At 41.3% G+C, this 23,303-nt stretch overlaps 2 protein-coding genes across 4 annotated transcripts in view; both read left to right on the top strand.

Annotated features, from left to right (window-relative positions):
• The first annotated feature begins 946 nt into the window (after window positions 1–946).
• Window positions 947–23,303, top strand: part of LOC133505530 (gonadotropin-releasing hormone II receptor-like) — a 35,613-nt gene continuing 13,256 nt past the window's right edge. The window contains exons 1-6 of one of the 3 annotated variants that reach the window (XM_061828786.1): window positions 947–1,274; window positions 1,562–1,635; window positions 1,879–1,992; window positions 3,074–3,617; window positions 15,163–15,364; window positions 18,616–22,236. In XM_061828786.1, the coding sequence (XP_061684770.1) occupies window positions 3,090–3,617; window positions 15,163–15,364; window positions 18,616–19,043 (1,158 nt within the window). In that variant the 5' untranslated portion in view covers window positions 947–1,274; window positions 1,562–1,635; window positions 1,879–1,992; window positions 3,074–3,089 and the 3' untranslated portion in view covers window positions 19,044–22,236. Of the gene's footprint in view, window positions 1,275–1,561; window positions 1,636–1,878; window positions 1,993–3,073; window positions 3,618–15,162; window positions 15,365–18,615; window positions 22,237–23,303 lie in introns of those variants that run through there. The other 2 variants (XR_009796291.1, XM_061828663.1) reach the window with 2 other exon arrangements.
• LOC133504638 (protein 4.1-like) overlaps window positions 6,837–23,303 on the top strand; it is a 215,013-nt gene continuing 198,546 nt past the window's right edge. The window contains exon 1 of the mRNA XM_061827221.1: window positions 6,837–6,847. The gene's annotated coding sequence lies outside the window, so the exon portion shown is untranslated. The remainder of the gene's footprint in view (window positions 6,848–23,303) is intronic.

Genomic DNA, 23,303 nt, shown 5'->3' with positions numbered 1-23,303 from the left:
TTAGATACACTTAGAATGAAGAATACATTTTGTCATGTTCTTTTCAGAATGAGCGGCACGGTGGATCAGCTGGAAAGCGACGGCCTCACAGTTCGGAGGTCCCGGGTTAATTCCGGACCCGCCTGTGTGGAGTTTGCATGTTCTCCTTGTGCCTGCAAGGCACTGCCACTCCAGTTTCCTCCCACATCCTCAAAACATGCAACGTTAATTGGACACTCTCAATTGTCCCGAGGGGTGATTGTGAGTGCGGCTGTTTGTCTCAATGTGCCCTGCGATTGGCTGGCAACCAGTTGAGGGTACAGCCTGCCTACTGCCTATTGACAGCTGGGCTAGAGCACCCCCATGACCTTTGTAAGGATAAGCGGCTAAGAAAATGGCTGGCTGGCTGGCTGGATGGATGGCTGTTTTCAGAATGGCAGAACAGTGGAGCATCTGGAAAGCGTTGGCCTCACAGTTCTGAGGTCCAAGGTTCAATATCGGACCCGCTTGAGTAGAGTTTACATGTTCTCCCCGTGTCTACGTGCGTTAACTTTGGGCACTACGGTTTCCTCCCAGATCTAAAAAAATATGCAACATGAATTGGACACTCTAAATTGCCCTTTCAGTGTGATTGTGAGTGCCCCGATCGGGTGGCAAACAGTTCAGGGTATACCCTGCCTCCTGCTCGTTGACTGCTGGTATAGGCTCTAGCATTTCCCATGAATCTCGTGAGGATAAGTGGCTAAGAAAATGGATGGCTGGACATTCTATCTCATACAGGACTGCACTTGAATTTAACCACTGAAATAAATGCACTTCTTCTGTATGACATTCTAATTTCGTATGTGCACTATACTGAATGCATCATGAACACAACAATTAGTCGTTTTCCCCCCTCTCAGCTCTGGCCAAAGGAGCAGTAACGTTCCTAGAAATTTCCCAGGCAATCTTATTTTGTGTCACATACGTTGTTCAGACTGCAGCAGTCGCCACGTCACGCAGCCCAATTAACCAATCATCATCATCGATCCGGGCTCCTCTTTCACACTGAAATCGCAAGAAGGGACAGAACGGTTCATGACCGAGTCCAAGAGGTGGTTATCAGGCAATAACAATCAAGGAGGAAAGGAGAGATCGGAACGAATGATTTATGAGGTGTTTAAAAACCGCGAGATCTCCAGAAGAGACAAAGTAATGCTTCAGCACGTTACACAGCTGCTCTTCTCTGGAACAGGATTCCTCGAGGTCCTCACGTCACCTCAGCACCAGTAAATTCCCCAAAGATTATATTCAAGGTAAGAATATCGCATCTTGCAATGGCGATGTTAGGTCACTATGGTGGGTTGAGGGGGGCGGCAAGTATTGCTGTACAATTCATGGACGTCAAGAAAGTGTAAGAAAGAGAATAATGTGTCCTTTTTCTTTTTCTGCTGTTTTTCTGGACTTTCCCGTTCGTTTAATAGAACATGAATGCGTGCATGTAACGTGTGTTTCAGGGATGTGTGGGGGCTTCCGTTTGTTTATGTTGCTAGATTGCAGACAGAGGAGTCACTGCATGTACTGACTTCTTTTGGTGCATTAGGATGTCTTGCAGTTCGCCACGAGAGGGCGCTCCTATACCGTCCTAATGTGTTGGCCAGTCAACGAAACCCTTAAGTAACGTTTCACATTTTAGTTTGCATTATCATATTCTATCTATCTATCTATCTATCTATCTATCTATCTATCTATCTATCTATCTATCTATCTATCTATCTATCTATCTATCTATCTATCTATCTATCTATCTATCTATCTATCTATCTATCTATCTATCTATCTATCTATCTATCTATCTATCTGACAGCCTGTCAGACATTTTGTCTGTCTGCCTAGAGCTTTACTTATTTTATTCTGTAGGGGCAGGGGAGGTGGTTTCAGTAGCTCAATCTGTAAGGAGACGGCCCACTAAGGACAGACATGTAAAAATAAAACAACGACAGAATTGCAACACGTAGGATTGTAGTCTTACAGGTGGGTGCTCTTGAGGTATCCTTGAACAAGATATTGTCCCATTTTCCCTACCATACTAGTCATGTCCACCTCGTTTTTTCAGTTCCTAGTTTGTTTTTAATGTATGGTACAAGTAAAGGTGCATTTCTTTGTTCAAACATAATAATAAGAATAAAAGTAGCTTTTTGGAATTTGCTTCAAGAGCTGATATCCAGCAATTTTCCATGGCTTTCTTGATAGTAACAAAAATGGCCCAGAATACAATTAAGCTTAAGCATGTCATATAGGATATGACATATTATGGAATCAGTTTAGCCACACCAGGTATTAAAATGGACAAGAAACTGAAGAAACAATAGTGGTCTTATAACTTTTCCCACATATGGTTCGTCGTTGAAGAGGGAGTTGGAGTTCCCCTTCAAGGGCATCAATGACTATAAAAAAAATGAAGTTTGTAATTTGTTCCCCACATTTCTGTATGTATTTCTGTGATTTCAACATAAAGAAATTCTGAGTGAAGCATTATACATTGAATTAACATGAAATGCAGTATTATGAGATTTGATACAAGAGCCATATAAAAATGTTTCTTCTGACAGCAAAGGAGGCTGGACCGTAACCCTCATAAGTGGGAAGTAGACATTCTAACCACTTGTGCACCCTGCCACCCCCACTATAAATGACAACCGCAGGATATTTCATTAATATCTTATGAATACCTCTGACAGTCTCAGTCAAAACTAGACTATGTAAACAAAGGACAGCGAAAAAAAGAACTTTGTGTTTCGTGGATTATTTCTTTGTAACAATGGTGCTTGGCAATGAATCTTTTACTGCAGGAAAGCTTGTACATTTCTATTTTAAATGGTGCCACGTTTGTAAGGAACATGCATTTGTGAGATGAGCAACAGGGTATATGGGTGGCAACCATGAAAATTTGCCAATTTTTTCTGCCAATCTGCAGAAAAAGCAGAATTGGATTTTAGACCTGATTTTAGTTTAATTATATGTGCGTTCATCTGAGATGATATGCTGTGGCGACCCCGTAAGGGACAAGCCGAAAGAAACTTACTATAATAAATGCTGTTTTCTTGTTTTACAGAGTCTGACGCCCAAGGATGCCAGCAAACAGTTCAGTGTGGCTTTCAACACCTGCATATCCTCTTCTCAAGAGTTCTGTCCTCTCTCCGTTGAATGCCACCTTTCCAGACTGGGAAGCACCAGCCTTCACTGTAGCCGCCCGCTGTCGCGTAGCTGCCACTCTGGTGCTCTTTGTCTTTGCTGCCCTCAGCAACCTGTCAGTCTTGATCAGTGTGTGCTGGGGTCGGGGTTATCGCCTCGCGGCACACCTGCGGCCGGTCATCGCCAGCTTGGCGTCGGCTGATTTGGTGATGACGTTCGTGGTGATGCCACTGGATGCCATTTGGAATATTACCGTGCAGTGGTATGCTGGGGACATCATGTGCAAGGTGTTGTGTTTCCTGAAACTCTTTGCCATGCATTCGGCAGCGTTCATACTGGTTGTGGTGAGCCTGGACCGATATCGTGCCATTCTCCATCCGCTGGATTCCCTGGATGCCGGGCTGAGGAACAAACGCATGTTGCTGGTAGCCTGGACACTGAGCTTATTGCTGGCCTCTCCACAGGTACACAACGATCTGACATTTAAAATTTTTTCAGGTGAGCTGATCCTAAGCCCGTCAGGACACATGCAAAACAAAGTAGTGGATATCAAGGCTTTCTTGAATTCCCAAAATGTTTAGACTGTTTGATGAATGGATTATTGGAGATTTCACTTTACTAACGTAGGTTGTTTTTGGCAAAATTAATTCTGGATCCAGATCCAAATCCCTGAAGAATTTTTTAGAATCAATGCAGTCACCTAAAACGACAACAACCACAAGAACAACAACAAAAACAACTTTATTTCATAGCTTGGCATTACTATTGTGCATAAAATGATCAGTATTGTTTTTGGTAGCCCAAGACTTCAGACATGTTTGAAACATTTTGTAGAGAAAAAAATGACACTTATTCAGCAGGATATACTGATATAATGAATAGAAATCTTCCCAATGCAGTCCTATGGGTGCACAAGCCAGTGCAATCTGTAGGCTGGTCCCAAGCCCGGATAAATGCAGAGGGTTGCGTCAGGAAGGGCATACGGCTTTAATCTTTGCCAAACAAATATAAGCGTTCATCTAAAGAATCCCATACTGGATCGGTCGTGGCATGGGTTAACAATGCCCGCCCCCGGCACCGTTAATCTGCAGCGCTTCGGTAGAAATTCAGCTTCTGTGGGTCAAAGACAAAGAAGAGGAAAGCAGATTCATTGGCAGAAGACGAAGCGGAATGCACAGAGCCTACAACTAAGTTTAGGGACTTTGAATGTTGGGACTATGACAGGAAAAGCTCAGGAGTTGGTTAACAGGAGGATTAGGAGAAAGATTGATATATTGTGCATCTAAGAGGGCAGGTGGAAAGGTAGTAAGGCTAGACGTTTAGGAGCAGGGTTTAAATCATTTTACCATGGAGTAGATTTGAAGCGAAATGGAGTCTGAGTTATTTTAAAAGAGCTGGCTAAAAATGTCTTGGAGAGGAAAATAGTATCTGATTGATTGATGAGGCCTAAACGGGAAATTGAGGGTGTTATGTATAGTGTGATTAGCAGCTAACTAGAGATGAAAGAGAAATTCTGGAAGGAACTAGATGAAGTAGTTCTGAGCATACCGGACACACAAAGAGTTGTGATTGGTGCAGATTGCAATGGACATGTTGGAGAATGAAACAGTGGCTAGGTAAGTACAACATTCAGGAAAGGAACTTTGATGGACAATGGTGGTGGACTTTGCAAAAAGATGGAAATTGCAGTAGTGGTATGGTAAGGTAGAGCAGAGAACCATGTGGTGGAAGCTGAGAAAGCAAGAATGTTGTGCAGCCTTTCGGTAAGAGGTGAGACAGGCTCCGATGTGGAGGAGGAGCTCCCGGAAGACTGGACTACTTCAGCCAAGGTGATCAGAGAGTTAGGCAGTTGTGTACTTGGTGTGTTTTCTGGTTTGAAAGGGGATAAGGAGACTTGGTGAAACCCCAAAATACAGGAAGTCATACAAGGAAAGAGATTAGTGAAGAAGTGGGACACTGAGAGGACTGAGGAGAGCCAAAAGGAATATATTGAGATGTGACGTAGGGCAAAGGTAGACATGAAAAAGGCAAAACAAGAGGCATCTGACGACATGTACACCAGATATGATACGAAAGAAGGAGAAAAGGATCTCTACATGTTGGCCAGACAGAGGGACAGAGATGGGAAGGATGAGCAGCAGGTAAGGGTGATTAAGCATAGAGACGGAAATATGTTCACTGGTGCCATTTGTGTGCTAAATAGAAGGAAGGAAGAGTAGAAGAAGCAATGATTTGTTAGGGGGAAGTTAGAAAGGCACTAATGAGGATACCTGTGGAGGTATCGAAGTCATTTTGAGAAGTGGCTGTGGAGTTTTTGACCAACTTATTCAACAGAATATTAGCAGGTGAGAAGATGCATGAAGAATGGAGGAAAAGTGGGATAGTCCCCATTTTTAAGAACAATGGTGATATGCTGAGCTGTGGGAACTATAGAGGAACAAAGTTGATGGGCCGCACAATGAAGTTATGGGAAAGAGTAGCGGAGGCTAGACTCATGACAGAAGTAAGTATCTGCGACCAACACGATGGTTTCATGCCTAGAAAGAGTACCTAGGGAGGAACTGTGTTACTGCATAAGTCCGGTGTGGCAGAGAAATATGCCAATATAGTACAGGACATGTATGAGGACAGCAGAACAGTGGTGAGATGTGCCGTAAGTGTAACAATTAGAAGGACGGAGGCATGCACTGGAAAGGAGAGGACAGTAAGATTAGCCAAAGTAAAACAGAATATACATGCATGAATGAGAGGCGTAGAGGGGGGAGAGATAGCGAGGGTGGATGACTTCAAATACTTGGGGTCAACAATCCAGAGAAATGGTGAGTGTGGTAAGTAAGTGAACAAATGGGCCCAAGGAGGTTGGAACAGCTGGTGGAAGGTGTCTGTGTTATGTGACAAAAGAGTCTCTGCTTGGATGAAGGGCAAAGTTTACCAAATAGTGGTGAGGCCGGCCATGATGTACGGATTAGAGATGGTGGCACTGAAGAAACAACAAGAAGCAGAACTGGACGTAGCAGAAATGAGGATGCTGAGGTTCTCGCTTGGTGTGAACTGGTTGGATAGGATTAGAAATGAGCTCATTAGAGGGACAGTCAAAGTTGGATGTTTTGAGACAAGTTTAGAGAGACCAGACTGCGATGGTTTGGACATGTTCAGAGGCAAGAGAATGAGTATATTGGTAGAAGGGTGCTGAGGATGGAACGGCCAGGCAAAAGAGTGAGTGGAAGACCAATGAGACAGGTTGGTAGATTTTGTGAAGGAAGACGTGAGGGGAGTTGGTGTTAGAGAGGAAGATGTGGAAGATAGGCTTAGATGGAAAAAGATGACGCATGTGGCAACCGTTAACGGGACAAGCCAAAAGGAAAAGAAGAAGAAAAAGAAGAATAGAACTCTTCCCATGGCCTCATCACCTTTGGGAGGAGCCATAGGGGTTGGGTGCAGTGCGTGCTGGGTAGTGGCTTGAGGCAGGGACCTTGGCGATCCAATCTCCGAATACAGAATCTGGCTCTAGGGATGTGGAACATCTCTTCTCTGGCAGAGAAAAAGTCTGAGCTGCTGTGTGAGGTTGAGAAATTCAGACTAAATATAGTTGGACCTGGCTCCTCACACACCTTGGGTTCTGGTAGAAGTCCTCATGAGAGGGATTGGACTCTCTTCCACTCTGTAGTTACCCACGGTGAGAGGCGCTGAGCAGGTGTGGGTATAAAGTACTTATTGCCCCTTGGCACTTTGTGCCAATGCAACAAGCATCAGTTCAGAATACCCACAGAGTTTGGAGTCCTTAGACAGCGTGCTAGAAAGTTCTACCACTGGCGATGCCATAATTCTGTTGGGGGACTTCAATGGTCATGTGGGCAATGACAGTGAGACCTGGAAAGGTGTGATTGAGAGTAACAACCCATCCCCAATGAGAACCTGAACGGTGTTCTGTTATTGGACTTATGTGCTCATCACGGATTGTCTGTAACAAAGGCCAGATTTTGCATTAGAGTGTCAACATGTGCACTTGGCACCAAGACACTCTAGGTCACAGTTCAATGATTGAGTTTTTGATCATGTCATTGGATTTGGGGCTGGATGTCTCGGACACTCAGGTAAGGAGAAGGGCAGAGCTGTGAACTCATCACCACCTGGTCGTGAGTTGGCTCAGATGTTGGGGGAAGATGTCAGTCCAACGTGGGAAACCCAACTGTGTTATGAGGGTCTGCTGGAAACGCCTCGCAAAATCCCCTGTCAGGAGGAGTTTCAACTCCCACTTTTGACAGAATTTTGCTCATGTTCCAGGGAGGTGCACGACATCAAGCCCGAGTGGATGATGTTCCAACCAGAGCTGTGACCAAAAGGTGGTCAGTGCGTCCACATACGTTGCTGAGGCATGTCAACCAGGGCAGCCTCACAACAACCAGAGCTTTTAGGAACTTTGGGAAATTTTCATCCGCCCCCTGGGCCCTGCCACTGAGGAGCTTTTTAACCACCTCATTGACCTCAACCACAGAGATAGAAGAGCTCGCCTATCAGAACACAGACTCTGCTTTCTCATGGCAAGGTGTGTCAGTGGAAGAGCCGAGGTCTTTAAAGTATTCTTCCCACTGACTCACAACACCCTAAGTTGAGGTCAGCAGTGGCCCATCCTCACTATACACAGTCTTGACGGTGTGCGGCATCTTCCCTCAACATCGGTGCCAACTCACCACCAGGTGATGATCAGTTGACAGCTGCGTTCCGCTCTTCATCCAAGTGTCCAAGACATGCAGCCGTGAGTCCGATTACACGATCACAAAGTCAATCATCTAACTGTGACCGAGGGACTCCTGGTGCCAAGTGCACATGTTGGCACCCTTATGCCTCAATATGATGTTTATTATGGACAATCTACGATGAGCACACAAGTCCAGGAACACAACATCACTCGGGTTCTGATCAGGGGGACTGTTCTTTCCATCTTATTTCATGTCCCTACAACTTGTTTCTGTAGCTGGGGATCAGATTGCCAAGGTCCCTGTTTTTAGCTACCACCCAACTCACATTGCACCAGAGCCCTATGGCCCCTCTCACAGGTCGTGAGCCCATGAGAAGGCAGAAAATAATAATAAATCCGTAGTGTCAAAATTTAGCCATCATAAAGCCTTGACTAAAATAAGGTGCCAAAGTGTTATGATAAACTATTAACCTCTCACCATGTCTGCAAAAGCAAAAGCACAAACTCTTGATAGCGCTACAATTTTCCTCAATTGATAAAATATCAAGTGAGGAAGTTTGAGGGGGATTTCTACTTTATGTCCACGTAAATTCAGTAAGTACAGATGTAAGAACAAAGTCATAGAGGTCAAATAATGCCATAGTTACACACTAAAATAATATTAACCAATGTTCCCTCTAATCTGTTTTAGTAAAGACACTAAGCCCCTGACTGGTCCCCTTGACCACTGTTAGCAACATCAGACGTGTGTTGAAGTTACATGGCTTATTAAAATAATCCGATTACAATGGGAAGGGGGGGGGTGTCAAACTTTTTTCCGTCACGGGACACATTGTAGTCATGGTTTTCCTCAGAGGGCCATGATCTCTGTGAAACCAGAAACCAATTATGCTTTCTTAGCATGTGACTTGATTGGCTGGGTTTTGGGTTCTGACCTGAAGTAACCCTGCCTTCTTGACACTGAATTTAGACGATCAATTTCAGACAGCGAATTGGAGCAGGTTGAATATCAGGAGACTGAAAATATTGCGTTTGAATTTTAAAGCTTGAATTTTTTTATATGGCGAATTTGTTAACATTGAAAAGTTAAACTGAAATACAGCTCTTGAAAATGTGATCACTTTGAAATCTTCTTTTTTTTTCGGCTTGTCCTGTTAGGGGTTGCCACAGCGTGTCATCTTTTTCCATCTAAGCCTATCTCATGGATCCTCCTCTCTAACACCCACTGTCCTCATGTCCTCCCTCACAACATCCATCAACCTTTTCTTTGGTCTTCCTCTCGCTCTTTTGCCTGGCAGCTCCATCCTCAGCATCCTTCTACCAAAATATTCACTCTCTTGCCTCTGAACATGTCCAAACCATCGAAGTCTGCTCTCTCTCACCTTGTCTCCAAAACATCCAACTTTGGCTGTCCCTCTAATGAGCTGATTTCTTATCCTATCCAACCTGTCCACACCAAGCGAGAACCTCAGCAGTTTCATTTCTGCTACCTCAAGTTCTGCTTCATGTTGTTTCTTCAGAGCCACAATGTGAATTTTACAACATAAAATTTTCAGTGGCATTTTCCATTCAAATCCTGGTGACACATATTTACTTCCATAATTTTCCAACCTTTGCAACCATTGTTCACATTTGGTCTCACAAAAATGCTTATAATATCTCAACGTTATCATTTCCGACATGACAATAATTCAAATTTTGGTACAAAATCATGGGAGTTGACAAGGATGATTTTGCCTTCACGGGGCTCATAAGATCATGAGGTGGGCTGGATCTGGTCCTTGAGTCTTGAGTTTGACACCTGTGGATTACAGCATTTTTATCCCCATCAGAACCCTTTTATTAAGAACAATTGCATTTGTATTTTTTGTAAACTTACAATGAAAATGTGCAAAAACGTGTTCTGTTAACTATATTAAAAATATAAGACCTAGCCTACTATAAATTATGAACTATAAATTTGAGAGTCTGCTTCCAAATTTCTTTTGCAGTGACACGGTGACAGATTGACTATGAACATTATGTTCCTCTTTGTATTTAAAATACACAACTACCTTTTTGAGCACTGTATTGTCTCTGCGTTTGTCCTTCATGAGGGGTGACAAGGTAGAATTTTAACATTACACACAGTCTCATCCTCAACTATTTGATTGATTGAATAAAAAAAATCAACGCCTTAACTTTGCTATATTCCTGTATAGATACAGGAACTTTGCCATGCAATTGGGAATTTTTTGAACTGACAGCAGCGATGTATTCCTGTTGAAATCTAGAATATTGTTGACAAGAATTTTAACTTGTTCTAGGTTAGAGTTGTTTCCCAGTATCAACTCATTCTGCTCTGCCCCATCAAAGTACCGATCCCCATTTTACATCTGTTTACAATTTTAACTGCTTTCAAATGACTTGTGCTGAATGTGAGACATGAGGTAGTCCAGCTTCCATTCTGTCCACACGTTTCCTTCCAAAATCTCATTTTTCTACTTTGGGTTCGCAACACATTTTTCAGACCAGCTGCTCGAAAAAGAGAATCTTCTCCAGTTTCAACACTTTTTTTTATATTTGGACCTACCAATAATTTAAATTGGTCATTCTTTCTTTGTGACCTGATAACAAATACCTCACGGCCCGGTACAGGCCCACAGACCGGTGGTTGTGGACCACGTCTTTAGCGCACAAATTCAATTCAATCCCTTTGCTTGTAACTGGAAAGATAAATGCTTGACGGTAAGTCATACATTAAGTTAAAAGATTGTCAGATTGTGATTTTCAAAAATTCATTTGGATTACTGAATCTTTTGTATGCACATCGAGTGTATGTGGCTGATAAATGCTTATTGTAAAGACGACATATAGTGGAAAGGTTAAACCTGAGCCACGTTGTTTATGCAGGCTTTGTTCCCCCACAGTGGCATCTGTGAAGCAGAGGAGCTAAAAATAGTCCATGTGAGCAGCTCATTGCAGCCGTGAGCAGATTCAGTCATTGATATGAGAGAAGGCTGGATAATGGGCTGAAAGGAGCTGGCATTGGCTTTCCTGTGTGAATAACCTACACCAAACCGACCAGCTTGGCACTCAAGTGTCTTTGTGATGGTTCTTATTTTAAAATGATGGATGAGACAAAAATAAAAAAGAAACAGGTCATTTTTAGCCAGATAGAAGCAGAGCATTTCACTGTGCCTCCATCACACACTCCACCTGACAAGTTTGGTATTTTGCCCTCATTGACACATACATAAGGATAATGTAAATTAATGCTGCAGTGTGAGGCTTTTTTCAGGCCCTAGCCTGGAATTCTGCATGAAAACAACAGAGAGAGTGCTTTTATATGAACTATGCTCTGCTGTGCATTTGAGATGTGTTATATCGGTGTAAATTGGTAGTACGATGTCTAACAGCAAGACATTACTATTTTTCTATTCATGTATCATTTCATTCTTGGTTCCTATCAATAATTAAGTACTTATTTACTCAACGTCACATGGTGAATGCATTTTCCCAAATAGCACAGCTAAAACAGATACTTATTCTGATCAATTCATTCATTTTCTGAGTTGCTCCTTCTCACAATGCAGTTGTGATTGGCTCCGGCAGCAGGAGGCGGGATACACCCTGAACTGGTTGCCAGCCAATCGCTGGGCAAATGGAAACAGACAACAGTTGCACTCACAATGACACTTGGGGCAATATAGAGTGTCCAATTAATGCATGTTTTTTTGGGATGTGGGTGGAAACCCATGCAGGCACGGGGAGAACATGCAATCTCCACACAGGAGGGGCCAGGATTTCAACCCTGGTCCTCAGAACTATGAGGTCAAAGCTCTAACCAGTTGTTCCATCATGCAGGCCTCTTTTTCTGATGTAACTTTCATTTTAAGTTTTCACTTGCTGCATGGATGTTAGACCACACAAATCCATATTTTGTTTGCCATTTACTTTATTATTTTTTTGTAGTTTTTTTCTTACCAGTTTGACTGAATTTAAGTAAGTAAAAATATCTACTGAAGAACTAGGTCTGGAAATGTGCTCTTCAGTTTGTGAGCAACTGAGTGCAAGGCTCTATCAGCTCTAATTTTAAATGTTGAAAAAGTGGTCAGCAGAGCACCTTGAATGACAATAAAATGACACAAGACTGACCAAGTATGGAGAAGCCTGGTCATTGGGAGCTGTAAGTGAGTAAAAGTTTGTACGGAATCTGGAGAGAGTTTGTCTTCAGACCAAAGCACCCATTTACAGAAGCTGGAGTTTAGAAAATGCTGGGAGTTTTGACAAAAATAGAATTTAAAATGTTTGTGAATCTTATTTTCTTCTCTGCTGAAATGATTGTTGTGTTGCAGAATGCTTCTATTATGGTGTCACATTATTTACATTTAGAGATCTGCTGTGTGGTGTGCTGGAAGAACGCTTACTGGTCCTGCATAAAAAAAAAGATGGGAGCTTTGTTGGCTGTGTGGCTATAATAAAGGTAATAAAGGCCACTTAGTCACACACCCTCTTTCTTGTTTTGTTCCTGAGTAGAAAAAGGACACAGCACGGTGGGCAGCTGGAAAGCGTTGGCCTCCCAGTTCAGCTCCGCCTGTGTGGAGTTTGCATGTTCTCCCCGTGCCTGCATAGGTTTTCTCTGGGCACTTCGGTTTCCTCCCACCTAGCAAAAACATGCAACATTACTTGGATTCTCTAAATTGCTCATAGGTGTCATTGTGAGTGTGGCTGTTTGTCTCAATGTGCCATATGATTGGCTGACAACCAGTTCAGGGTGTACGCCGCCTCCTGCCCGTTGACAGCTGGGATAGGCTCCAGTACTCCTGTACCCCTCATGAGGATAAGCAGCTAAGAAAATGGATGGATAGAAAAATGACACGCCCATTTAGGGAGAAGCATTTATTGTTTAAGTGGATTGACAAATTGCAGCATGGCATTGGTTATCATGGAGGACCCTGTTTGTCCTGATCTTTGTTTTGGATATTTTTAAATTTGGTCTTTATTTTCAGTTTTGATCTTTCTTTGGTTTTGCTGCATGTTATCTGGAGTTCTGTTTTGAGTGTCTGCATTGTTGAATCCATCCACTCATTAGCTTTGTCCACGTGGTGTCTGTTTCTTTGTTTCTTCTACCTCCCTTTTCCCTTTTTAATTTTTTTTCTTTCACCTGCACAGTTCACTTGCCTTGACGTCTTTGTAGAAAATTTAATGTTGTTGAATTAACTCTGGTTGTATTCATGTTATACTTCAGAGACGGTGTTTTGAAGTTTTTGTACTAAAAATGTTGAACCACATTCGAATCACAGGATGTCATTAGTGGCAGTTTTTGAAAACACAACAAAAGGATGCTAGCAGATGTTTTCTTAGCCTCCTGCTCCCACTCGACACCAATGTGGGTATGATGGATTCTATGTATGAGCGTCCTTCAATTATCTTAGAGTCAAACATATCTATCAGCTCCACTTCTTTTTGACTTGGGTGAAAACAAATCTTATGTTCATGGTGCGACCGGAACATTCTTAGTTTACAACTTATAACACTACACCCACATTTTTTTCTTTGAAAGTTTGACACTGTCTTAAATATAAAAGCCTTATTGGAAGTGAAACTGGTCCCACTTGTTAAAATGCTCCAATATGCAATCGACAATGTTTTGGGGACTTTAGCTCAAGGAACTTTATACAGTGTTCCCGCTGTGATATTGGAGTTCATTGTTAACATCATGTTTTTCAAGGATTTTTTTTTTTTTTTTACCTACTCTAATGCCCCCTCGTATGTGAAAAGGAGAGCCACACGCACACAGACAATACAATGCAGTATATAAAGTACGAAAGGGCAGTCAAAAAGTAATGAGCCCAATTACATTTGACCTAATAATAGATTTTTGTTTCAGAAATGATGCATATTCTCTTTGTGGAATTGACATCATTGTTGAATGTCCATCAGAATCAGAGAGGCTGTGATAGAATGTCTTGTTTTGGAACCAGAATGCCCACTCTGCATTTTCAAAAAAGTTGCAAAATTGTGACACAATGTAACTCAATGCGTTAATGTTTGCAAAGGTTTTCCACCAGGCGGTTCCCAGACAACTCAAGAGATCCACACAAGTCATCTTTTGAAGCTTGTTTGATAGAGCTTCTGCTAAAATTGAATGAAATCAACCTTTGAGTCTCGGGATGATCTTTTTGACTGAACTGCAGAGTATTGTAAAGTCCTCATTCACATTTTGTAATCTTTTGAAAATGTTTGGAGCTGGCTCCCCTTCCAAAGCAAGACATTCAATCACAGCTTGCTGCTTCTGACAAGCATATCAAAAATGTCCTTATTTCCATAAAGGCTGAAAAATAGAGGATAATCTTGAACAAAACTTTAAAAAAAAAAAAACAAACAAACCATCAAACAAGTATTTACACTACAAACCATGACCGTTTCATAAAAAGTATTAAATTATTAGGAGGTTCAAGTACATCGGGCTCATTACCTTTTGACTGTCCATCACCCATCGATCCATTTTCTTAGCTGCTTATCCTCACAAGGTTCATGGAAGTGCTGGAGCTTATCCCAGCTATCAATGGGAAAGAGGGGGGGTATACCCTGAACTGGTTGGCACCCAATCAGAGGGAACATGGAGACAAACACTCACGCTTACAATCACACCTAGCGCCAATTTAGAGTATCCAATTAATGTTGCATGTTTTTTGGGATGTGGGAGGAAACCGGAGTGCCCGGAGAAAACCCACGCAGGCACGGAGAGAACATGCACACTCCACACAGGCAGGTCCGGGATTGAACCCGGGACCTCAGAACTGTGAGGCCAACACTTACAGCTGACACCCCGTGCAGCTTATTGTCCGTCATTTTTCTATAAAGTTTATGATTGCAGTTGGCTTATTGTGTTTAAATATTTTCACCATGTCTTTAAAAAATGTGCATTTTCATGTGTTGTTTTTATATTGAAAGTGTGGGAGGTGTAAAACTATAAAACAATGTTTTTTTTCCATGTCGTGGATTTTCACCTATTGTGGGTGAGTCTGGAATATATCCTGCGCCATGAAAAAACTTCACTGTATGGCATTGTACAATACTTCTTTGTGGTGCATACTTTCATTGTTACTTAGGACAGTACGTGTAAGACAATCCCCCCAAAAATGGTGCATTAAAGGAATTTAATGTACAACATTGGAACAAAGAACTGTTGGTTTCAACGTTCTTTGGTGTTTGTATGAGATCAACAAATGAGACGTTTGTTTCCAGCAAACAAACAATGACTAACAAAAGTGTTTAACAGTGACTGCATGCATCCTTCATCTTTTCACTCTCTTCATTCTCAGCTGTTCATCTTTCGGGCCATTAAGGCAGATGGAGCCGACTTCACTCAGTGTGTCACCCACGGCAGTTTCCAGCACCGCTGGCAGGAGACGGCATACAACATGTTTCAATTTGTGACGCTGTATGTCTTCCCTCTGCTTGTCATGACCTTCTGCTACACAAGCATCCTCACCAAGATCACTGGGCAGATGCACAAGAGCAAAGGTGTGTGAAAGTCGGCACATAAAAAAAAAAAACATTCAAACTAATTGGATGAGATGAAGAGTTATTCAGTTTGCGATTAGTAATGGCTTTATGGCTCATAGTGCATATTTAGTGATTACCTGTGCCTATTATGTATATCTGCCTCACGGTCAAGAGGTTCTGGATATGAAGATATTTTTAAAGTTTGATACAAACAACCGTGGTATAGCTTGTACCGGAGCTTTGGTCAATTACAGGTCATATACCGTATAGAGAAATGAATACTCATGAGGAATATTTGCAAATACTACACAAAAAGACTGGAGCCATAAAGGGAGAAATGTGAGGCAGAACCAAAGAACAGTTCTAAGACCAGCTCTATTCTTCTTCTTCTTTTCCTTTCGGCTTGTCCCGTTAGGGGTTGCCGCAGCGTGTCATCTTTTGCCATCTTAGCCTATCTCCTGCATCTTTCTCTCTAACCCCAACTGCACTCATGTCTTCCCTCACCACATCCATCAACCTTCTCTTTGGTCTTCCTCTCGTTCTTTTGCCTGGCAGCTCCATCCTCAGCACCTTGCTACCAATATACTCACTCTCTCTCCTCTTAACAACCATCGAAGTCTGGTCTCTCGAACCTTGTCTCCAAAACATCCAAATTTGACTGTTCTTCTCGTAAGCGAATTTCTAATCCTATCCAACCTGCTCACTCCGACCGAGAACCTCAACATCTTCATTACTGCAATTCCAGTTCTGCTTCCTGTTGTTTTTTCAGTGCCACCGTCTCTAATCTGTACATCACGGTCGGCCACACCACTCTCTGCTGCCCCAAAATCAAATTTATACTATAATTTTTGTATTGGTCAGTCACATATTATACCTTATAGAAACATAGAGTACTAAACATAGTTAAACAGAACATATAAAACTGAAGTACTTTGGACATCATGATTTAATGCTGCAATTCAATTAATTGTGCTGCTTCTTCTATTGTGCTCGCCTGGGCCACTGGGAGGCTATATAATAAATACATTTTCACATTAATTAACATTTGATTCCATCCATTTTCTTAGTCGCATATCCTCACAAGGGTCGCGGGAGTGCTGGAGCCTTTCCCAGCTGTCAACGGGCAGGAGGCGGGGTACACCCTAAACTGGTTCCTAACCAATCGCAGGGCACATAAAGACAAACAGCCGCATTCATGATCACATCTATGGGCTATTCAGAGTGTCCAATTAATGTTGCATGTTTTTTTGGATGAACCCACAGAGGCACGGGGAGAACATGCAAACTCCACATAGGGAAGGCTGTGATTGAACCCGGGCCTCAGAACTGTGAGGCCAATGGTTTCCAGCTTCACCACCATACTGCCTCATTTTATTTACTTATTTAATTTAAATGACCTGTGGCTTAGTACCTCCATTATCAGTTAGCATGTCAATAGGTTTCTTTCCATTCTACTCTATTATGGCATATTAAATACACAAAGTTGAGTTATCTTTGTTTTATTCTTGGTTTGACATTAAACGATCATCATCATCATCATCATCACTCCCATATCCTCTTTGTGTTGGTTTTAAAGATGCTTTTAGGCAAATGTGCATGAAACAAGCTGCATGTACTGTCACAAGAGGCAAGAGGCGTTTGCCTGACGTGTGACTGGAATAGAAACTGATTAGGAAAACAACAGCGTGTAGACATTTAAATGTCAAATAACCCCAGTGGTGGATCCAAAAGTTAGGTGCTGCCAAAAAGACGTAAGTACCTCTCATCTAACAGCTCAGTTTGAAGGAGCATGTGTTTTTGTATTCTCTATTAAAGCCCAAGTGACATGCCTATAAACATTTTAAAATACATATTGTAATGAAAAATGCATTATTAACATTAACATTAGTAACATTATTCACTTCAATGTCTACACAAAAAACTAAATATCAGCAGAGAGCATGTCATCCATGCCCAAAGTTGCGGAAGTCTCACTCAACGTCTAAGTGGTAGCCATATTGCCTGCAACGTCATCAGCAGACGTCACACTGGGACATTCACCATTGAAAACACGTCGTGGCACCTGCTATGGGAGAGGAACAACAGAGAGTTTTGGATTTTTCCAACGCTCCTGACACGGGAGCTCTTTTCGAAGAAGAGAACGTCTCACAATCGAGTGAAGTGACCCTATCGTTTCGAGCCATATTTAGATGATATGCGGTTCACTTCTAACTAACAACAGACTCCTCGACAAAATAACTATATGTAGCGTACTCCACACTGCGGCCCGGCTTGGCACCACGATGAGCCACCCTGGCCGTGCACGCACATCGACACATTTAGCACCCCTGACTTATATACGCGGATCTATTGTTATGTTCTGAGAGGATTACGTCCCTCGCGCAACTATTTTTTTTTTATTAGCTCTATAAACACCAACCTGTCATTTGGAACCCACGAAGCTCTCGTCCTTTGCACCTGTGCAATCCATTTTTCATGACAAACCAAGTCTTTTGCAAACATATGAAGAGTAAATCCATCCTCCCGAGTGTTCGAACAATATCCAGCAATACAACAAGCCGGCATTTTGGCTAATGATAACAAAGAGCTACCTTCCACCAGGGAAAACTAGTATAAACACATGAGGCCACCTGAGTGTGCTCCTGCTGATAACGTCACTTCCTGCTTCTGCTCCAAAACAAATCCCTCGAGAGGATTTTCATGGCGGGAGTTACAAGACACCAAATATGTCAAAATCATGTTTTGTGGAGAAAAAAAAATCGCATGGGTTCATTCCAGCTGCCTTTTTGTAAAAGTTAACATACTAAAAATCATGCATTTCATGTCAATGGAGCGTTAAATACATACTGTAAAATTAATCAAATTGAATCAGATTACTGTGCTTTGAATAAACGCATTGGTGAACCAAGAGCTATCAGGTCATCTACAGGATAACCGGTTAGTGATGATATTTCACCTCGGGAGACACAATATAACACAGCTTCTGGAGTGCGGATGGGGAAATGGACCTCTTTGGAAGAAAGTGCGCTCAGTCAGATTTAAGGGGGAACACCCTGACATAAGAGTTACTTTATTCAGGGTGTGTAAATGGCAAGAAGTGGCGCAAATGATATAATTAAGTGGAGGAAGAATGGGCGCAGTCAGAAAAGTGCAGATCTGCATGCCTTTTCTGATTGAAGAATCTGGGAAAACAAGCCCCTCAGACTGTCATCACCTCTGCAAGGGCTTTTGTATGTAGTATGTCAAATTGACCCTTTTTATATCTGCAGATGGTGATGGATGCATGCGCCGAAGTGGAAAAGACAAGATTCCCAAAGCACGGATGAAGACCCTCAAGATGACCATAGTGATTGTCAGTTCCTTCGTCATCTGTTGGACCCCCTACTACATTCTGGGGATCTGGTACTGGTTTCAACCAGCCATGATCAAGCACACTCCAGAGTACATGCACCACATTTTGTTTGTCTTCGGCAACCTCAATACATGCTGCGACCCTATCATCTACGGCTTCTACACGACCTCCTTCCGGGCCGACCTAGCTGATGTGATGGCGTGCTGCCGCCACAGACGCACCAACAACGACTCGCCGCGCTCTGTCGATCGCCTTTCAGCGAGGAGCCCTGGAGCTGCTGGGGAGATGGAGTCTGACCTGAGCTCCAACCCACACAGTGGTAACCCAGGATATGTAGAGTCTTAACTCCTATTCAGTAAGACTTTTATATCTGGTATCACTAATGTATCTTATAGCATACTCAAGGGGAGACTGTGAGTACGTTATAAGATTATGGAACTGTTTTAAAATGAAAAAGGTTTTCACTCATGTTAACTACCAAAATTAATTCTTAGATAATTTCGAATATGCTGCAACATCCATGTCTACCAGTTAAATGAATGTACACTATGTGAACCAAAGTATTTGAACATCTTATTGTAGAATCATGGACAGATACTCAAAACTGACAAAACATGTAGAGGGGCTTTCTCCTCTTTTGCTACAACAACTCTATTTTCACTTTTCTGGAAGACTTTCTCTCTTTGTAACTAAGTAAGGTTTTCTCAAGTTTTTCCACACAAAACCTATCCAACCATGCTTTATGCGTTGTGGAACACACATATTGGGATAGAAATGTCCCATAATTCTGTATTACCCAACCTCTGTTTGAATAATTACCATGCTAATATATGTTTGGCCCCGTATTGCTTTTTAACTATTTTTCCTACCTGCCATTGGAAGTGAAGATGGAAATTAGCTACAAAAATATAATCCAGTTCCAGTGCTGCAGAAGCACATTTTTTGAGAAAAACAAAGATAATTAAGTGAACAAGGCTAAGAACTTTAAAAACGTTTTCTTTTTTTACACCCAACGTAGCTTAAAATATTCTGAACCTGGCCACCAGATAAATGTGGCAAGCTAGCCTTCTATCAAATGATAAAGTTAGCGAAACTACATCAATGCTACTTTAGCTTGGTGGAGCATCTCCGAGAAAATTTATGTGTGAAAATTTTGTAAATCCCTTAGTCCAGAAAAATGAACACTTAATTCTAAAATATTTGGATAATCATGCTTTTTGTGTAAATGTTCTGTGAGGATGCAATGAGTAGCATAAATTTGTTAAAGCATGGCCAGTAGAGATTGATGAAATGTACCGGTACATTCCACTGCCCCCTTATATATCCAGTTGCGTTCTCTCCATAATCCAAATTGCTTCGCACAATTGGATGGACACTGTCTGGCCCAGGCATCAGTTGTAGGGTAAGCTCCATGATTATGATGATGTCAGATGAAAGAGAAGCATTTTAGGATTCCTGTCCCTGTTAAAAGGTGGGACTTGTGAACGCAACCACGCCAGTGGGTTGTGTGAGCACGAAAGCAGGTTACCCACTGAAGAGCAACAGTGATGCTACGACTATGCGACTGAGAAATGTAGTAAAGACAAAAGTAGAGATACTCCTGTCCAACACCGTCTAGTCGGCCATTTCTGCACTTGAGTTTTCTGTTTACTGTACATGGTCACTAACAGATAAACTAAAACAAGCAAACAAACAAAAATTAAGCATACAACTGTAAGAGTATTTTTAACATCTTGATATATTTCTTTTTGATTTCTTTTTCAGATAAACATGGAAGAGAACTTAAACAACACACAAAAATAGTAACCTACGGTAAAACATAGAATGCTTTGACAGGAATTAATTCGATACACCACCACCAAGCACACCAACACATTTCATATTATGTGAATTATAATCCATTTCTGTCAAAAATCTTGGCATTCTTTGTCTTCCAGCAGTGTTTGATTATCCACATTCATTGGCTGTTGGTTAATTTTCCTGACATGGTTTGAAGAAACAACACAGAAATAAAGAACTTGGCAAATCTCCTTCAATGGCATACCTCTGTATGAAGCAAGAAACTCATTCTACTGTATAGTTTGTATGCTCAACACGTTTACAATCATTTTTACGGCCTTATTTCTTGCTTTTGTTTAGCAATGCCGAAGTGACCCAGCACAAGTCCGCATTACAAAAACCCATTATGCAAACAGCAGTTTAAGGAGAAAAAAATCAGCACTTTGGAGCTTGCAGGACTAACAGCACAGACTGCCACGCACTCAATGCGAAGCGTCACAACCAATCAAAGCGCTGCATATAACTAACATGCAAACTGAAACAGAAATGCAAGCCACAGTGTAGTGGAAGAATTGATATCGACTTATGTAGTGTTTTTAAAACGCTGGCAAGAATATTTGTACTGTATAAAAACTAAACTTCTTCTGAAAACCCAACACCAACTTTTACTACTACTACTTCTTTTTTTGAATTTTGCACCAACCCAAATTGTACACTCGATGAAACCACCGAGCTCACACCCCTGCCATTACAGTATCTGTTTCAAGCTCCACCTACAGCAATATCCTGACTACTGATATTATTGGTTTTTAATGTTGTTTTTGGACTTTTCAGCTTTTTGCCTACACTAAACCACATTTTATATCGTCGTTGTTTAGACCACTTGCCAAGAGGCCAATCAGCTTGCTCTGATGTCATCAATATGCTGCTAAAGGCCTCAAAGGGGCACATTTGCATTTTTTTTTTAAATCTGGGGATTGCTGTGTTATCCTGTGATGGAACCGCTACAGTTTGAAATTGTCTTTTGCATTTCAGGTCAGTGACAGCAACTCGGCAATCACACCCATCTGTAATAAAATAAAATTGAATTTCTGCTTTTTAATAAGACTGCTTCAAAGATGGTGTTCCTGCTATAATTCTTGTGATATTCACTTGATTAACTTAATATTGGAAAATTCATTGACATGGATAAACAGATTTACAAGTTCACAACAGTGCTTTCTTCCTTCATATAATGAGGCAGTAAAATGTTTTTATTTTGCAAAGTGTCATCTGAAAGCTATATTGTCTTTTGTCCAAGTAAATGTTATGGTGGTTTAGTTTGAGTTTGATATAATTACAAATACTGCAATGTAACCATAGTAATATAGTTCAGACAAAGAAATATTTAAAAGGCTTGTTCTATCAGCGGTTGCTGGCCTGTCTTAAAAATGCACACGTTCCTGACACAGACATTAATTACACTTGGCATTCGTTCAGAATGAGTGTTCTTTTCCTCAATATGAAGACAATGGACCATTTCTATAACAGTTTCTATAACCTTGCATGACTGTGAAAAAACTGAATGTGATATGTGATGTGCAATACACAGTGGTCACTAGTCAGTGTCAAACGCAATGATTTCTGTGATCAGCAAGATATAAGCTGTAGTGCAAATGTGCATTGGCAGTACGATATTGTATGCGCAAAATACTGTGTGGAATTTATATTTTTCTGAATAAGACTAATCAAATCAATACTCAATAAAAGTGATGTGAGACTGGTTATGAAAGAAGGTATGATACTTGCAGCTTGGTTCAAATCGTGATCAGTTTCCTCTACAATTACTTCTCGCAAAAACACTGTATCTAGAGTACATCTTGCCTGAATTACAAAAACTTTAAAGGTGATTTTTTTTTACCTGAATGAAAATGATACCTAGCTTGAAAATCAAAGCTCAAAAGAAATTAAAGGGTAAACCTATCCCCATGGAAAAAAAAAAAAAAACATTTAAAATATGTTAGACCACCTTCAGTTTCCTGTTTCTTTTCATGTCCTGGTGCATGGAATCAGCTACATTTTCGTTCCATTAATTGAATTCTTAGGTTAGCACAACTTTAGTGGTACCAGGCAATAAAATGAACAACTATCAAGGGAGTTATATTTTTTCCATGACTGTACGTACATGGCGGTTCAGAACTAAGAGGTGACCAATGATGACACACTAACGACAGAACTGAGTGATTCATTATACATTATCAACAAAGTTTGGTTAAGGTCGTTTCCAGACCACTTTAGGGATAGTGAGACCATCAGTTTTATTTTTTTAGTTTAAACTTATTAGGAACACAGGTACAGAGCCGTCTATTCCCACTGACTTTGGTAAAGAGTTTAGGTACATGTCTATGTGTAGACAAACCATTCAAACTCCCACATAAGGACAATGTAGAGTTCAGTTAAATTTTGGTATGTAGGAGGACCCACGCAAGGACAGGTCTGGAAGTAAATCAGGATTTTAATTAAAAATGCCACTGAAAATTTTATGTTGTAAAATTCACGTTGTTATTCCAAAGTGATCACATTTTTAATCGATGTATTTCAGTTTAACTTTTCAATGTTAACAAATTTTCCATGTAAAAATATTCAACCTTTAAAATTCAAACAATATTTTCAGTCTCCCGAGATTCAACTGGCTGGTTCAATCCCGGACGCGCCTATATGGAGTTTGCATGTTCTTCACGTGCTCTGTGCACTTCGGTTTCCTTCCACATCCCATAAACATGCAAGATTAATGAGACACTCTAAATTGACCTTCAGTGTGATAGTGAGTGCGGCCGTTTGTGTCAC

This window comes from Syngnathoides biaculeatus, chromosome 1 (genome assembly GCF_019802595.1).
Source record: "Syngnathoides biaculeatus isolate LvHL_M chromosome 1, ASM1980259v1, whole genome shotgun sequence".
NCBI lineage: Eukaryota > Metazoa > Chordata > Actinopteri > Syngnathiformes > Syngnathidae > Syngnathoides > Syngnathoides biaculeatus.
Note: the sequence above shows the minus strand (reverse complement) of the source record. Positions and strands in the feature narration are given on the sequence as shown.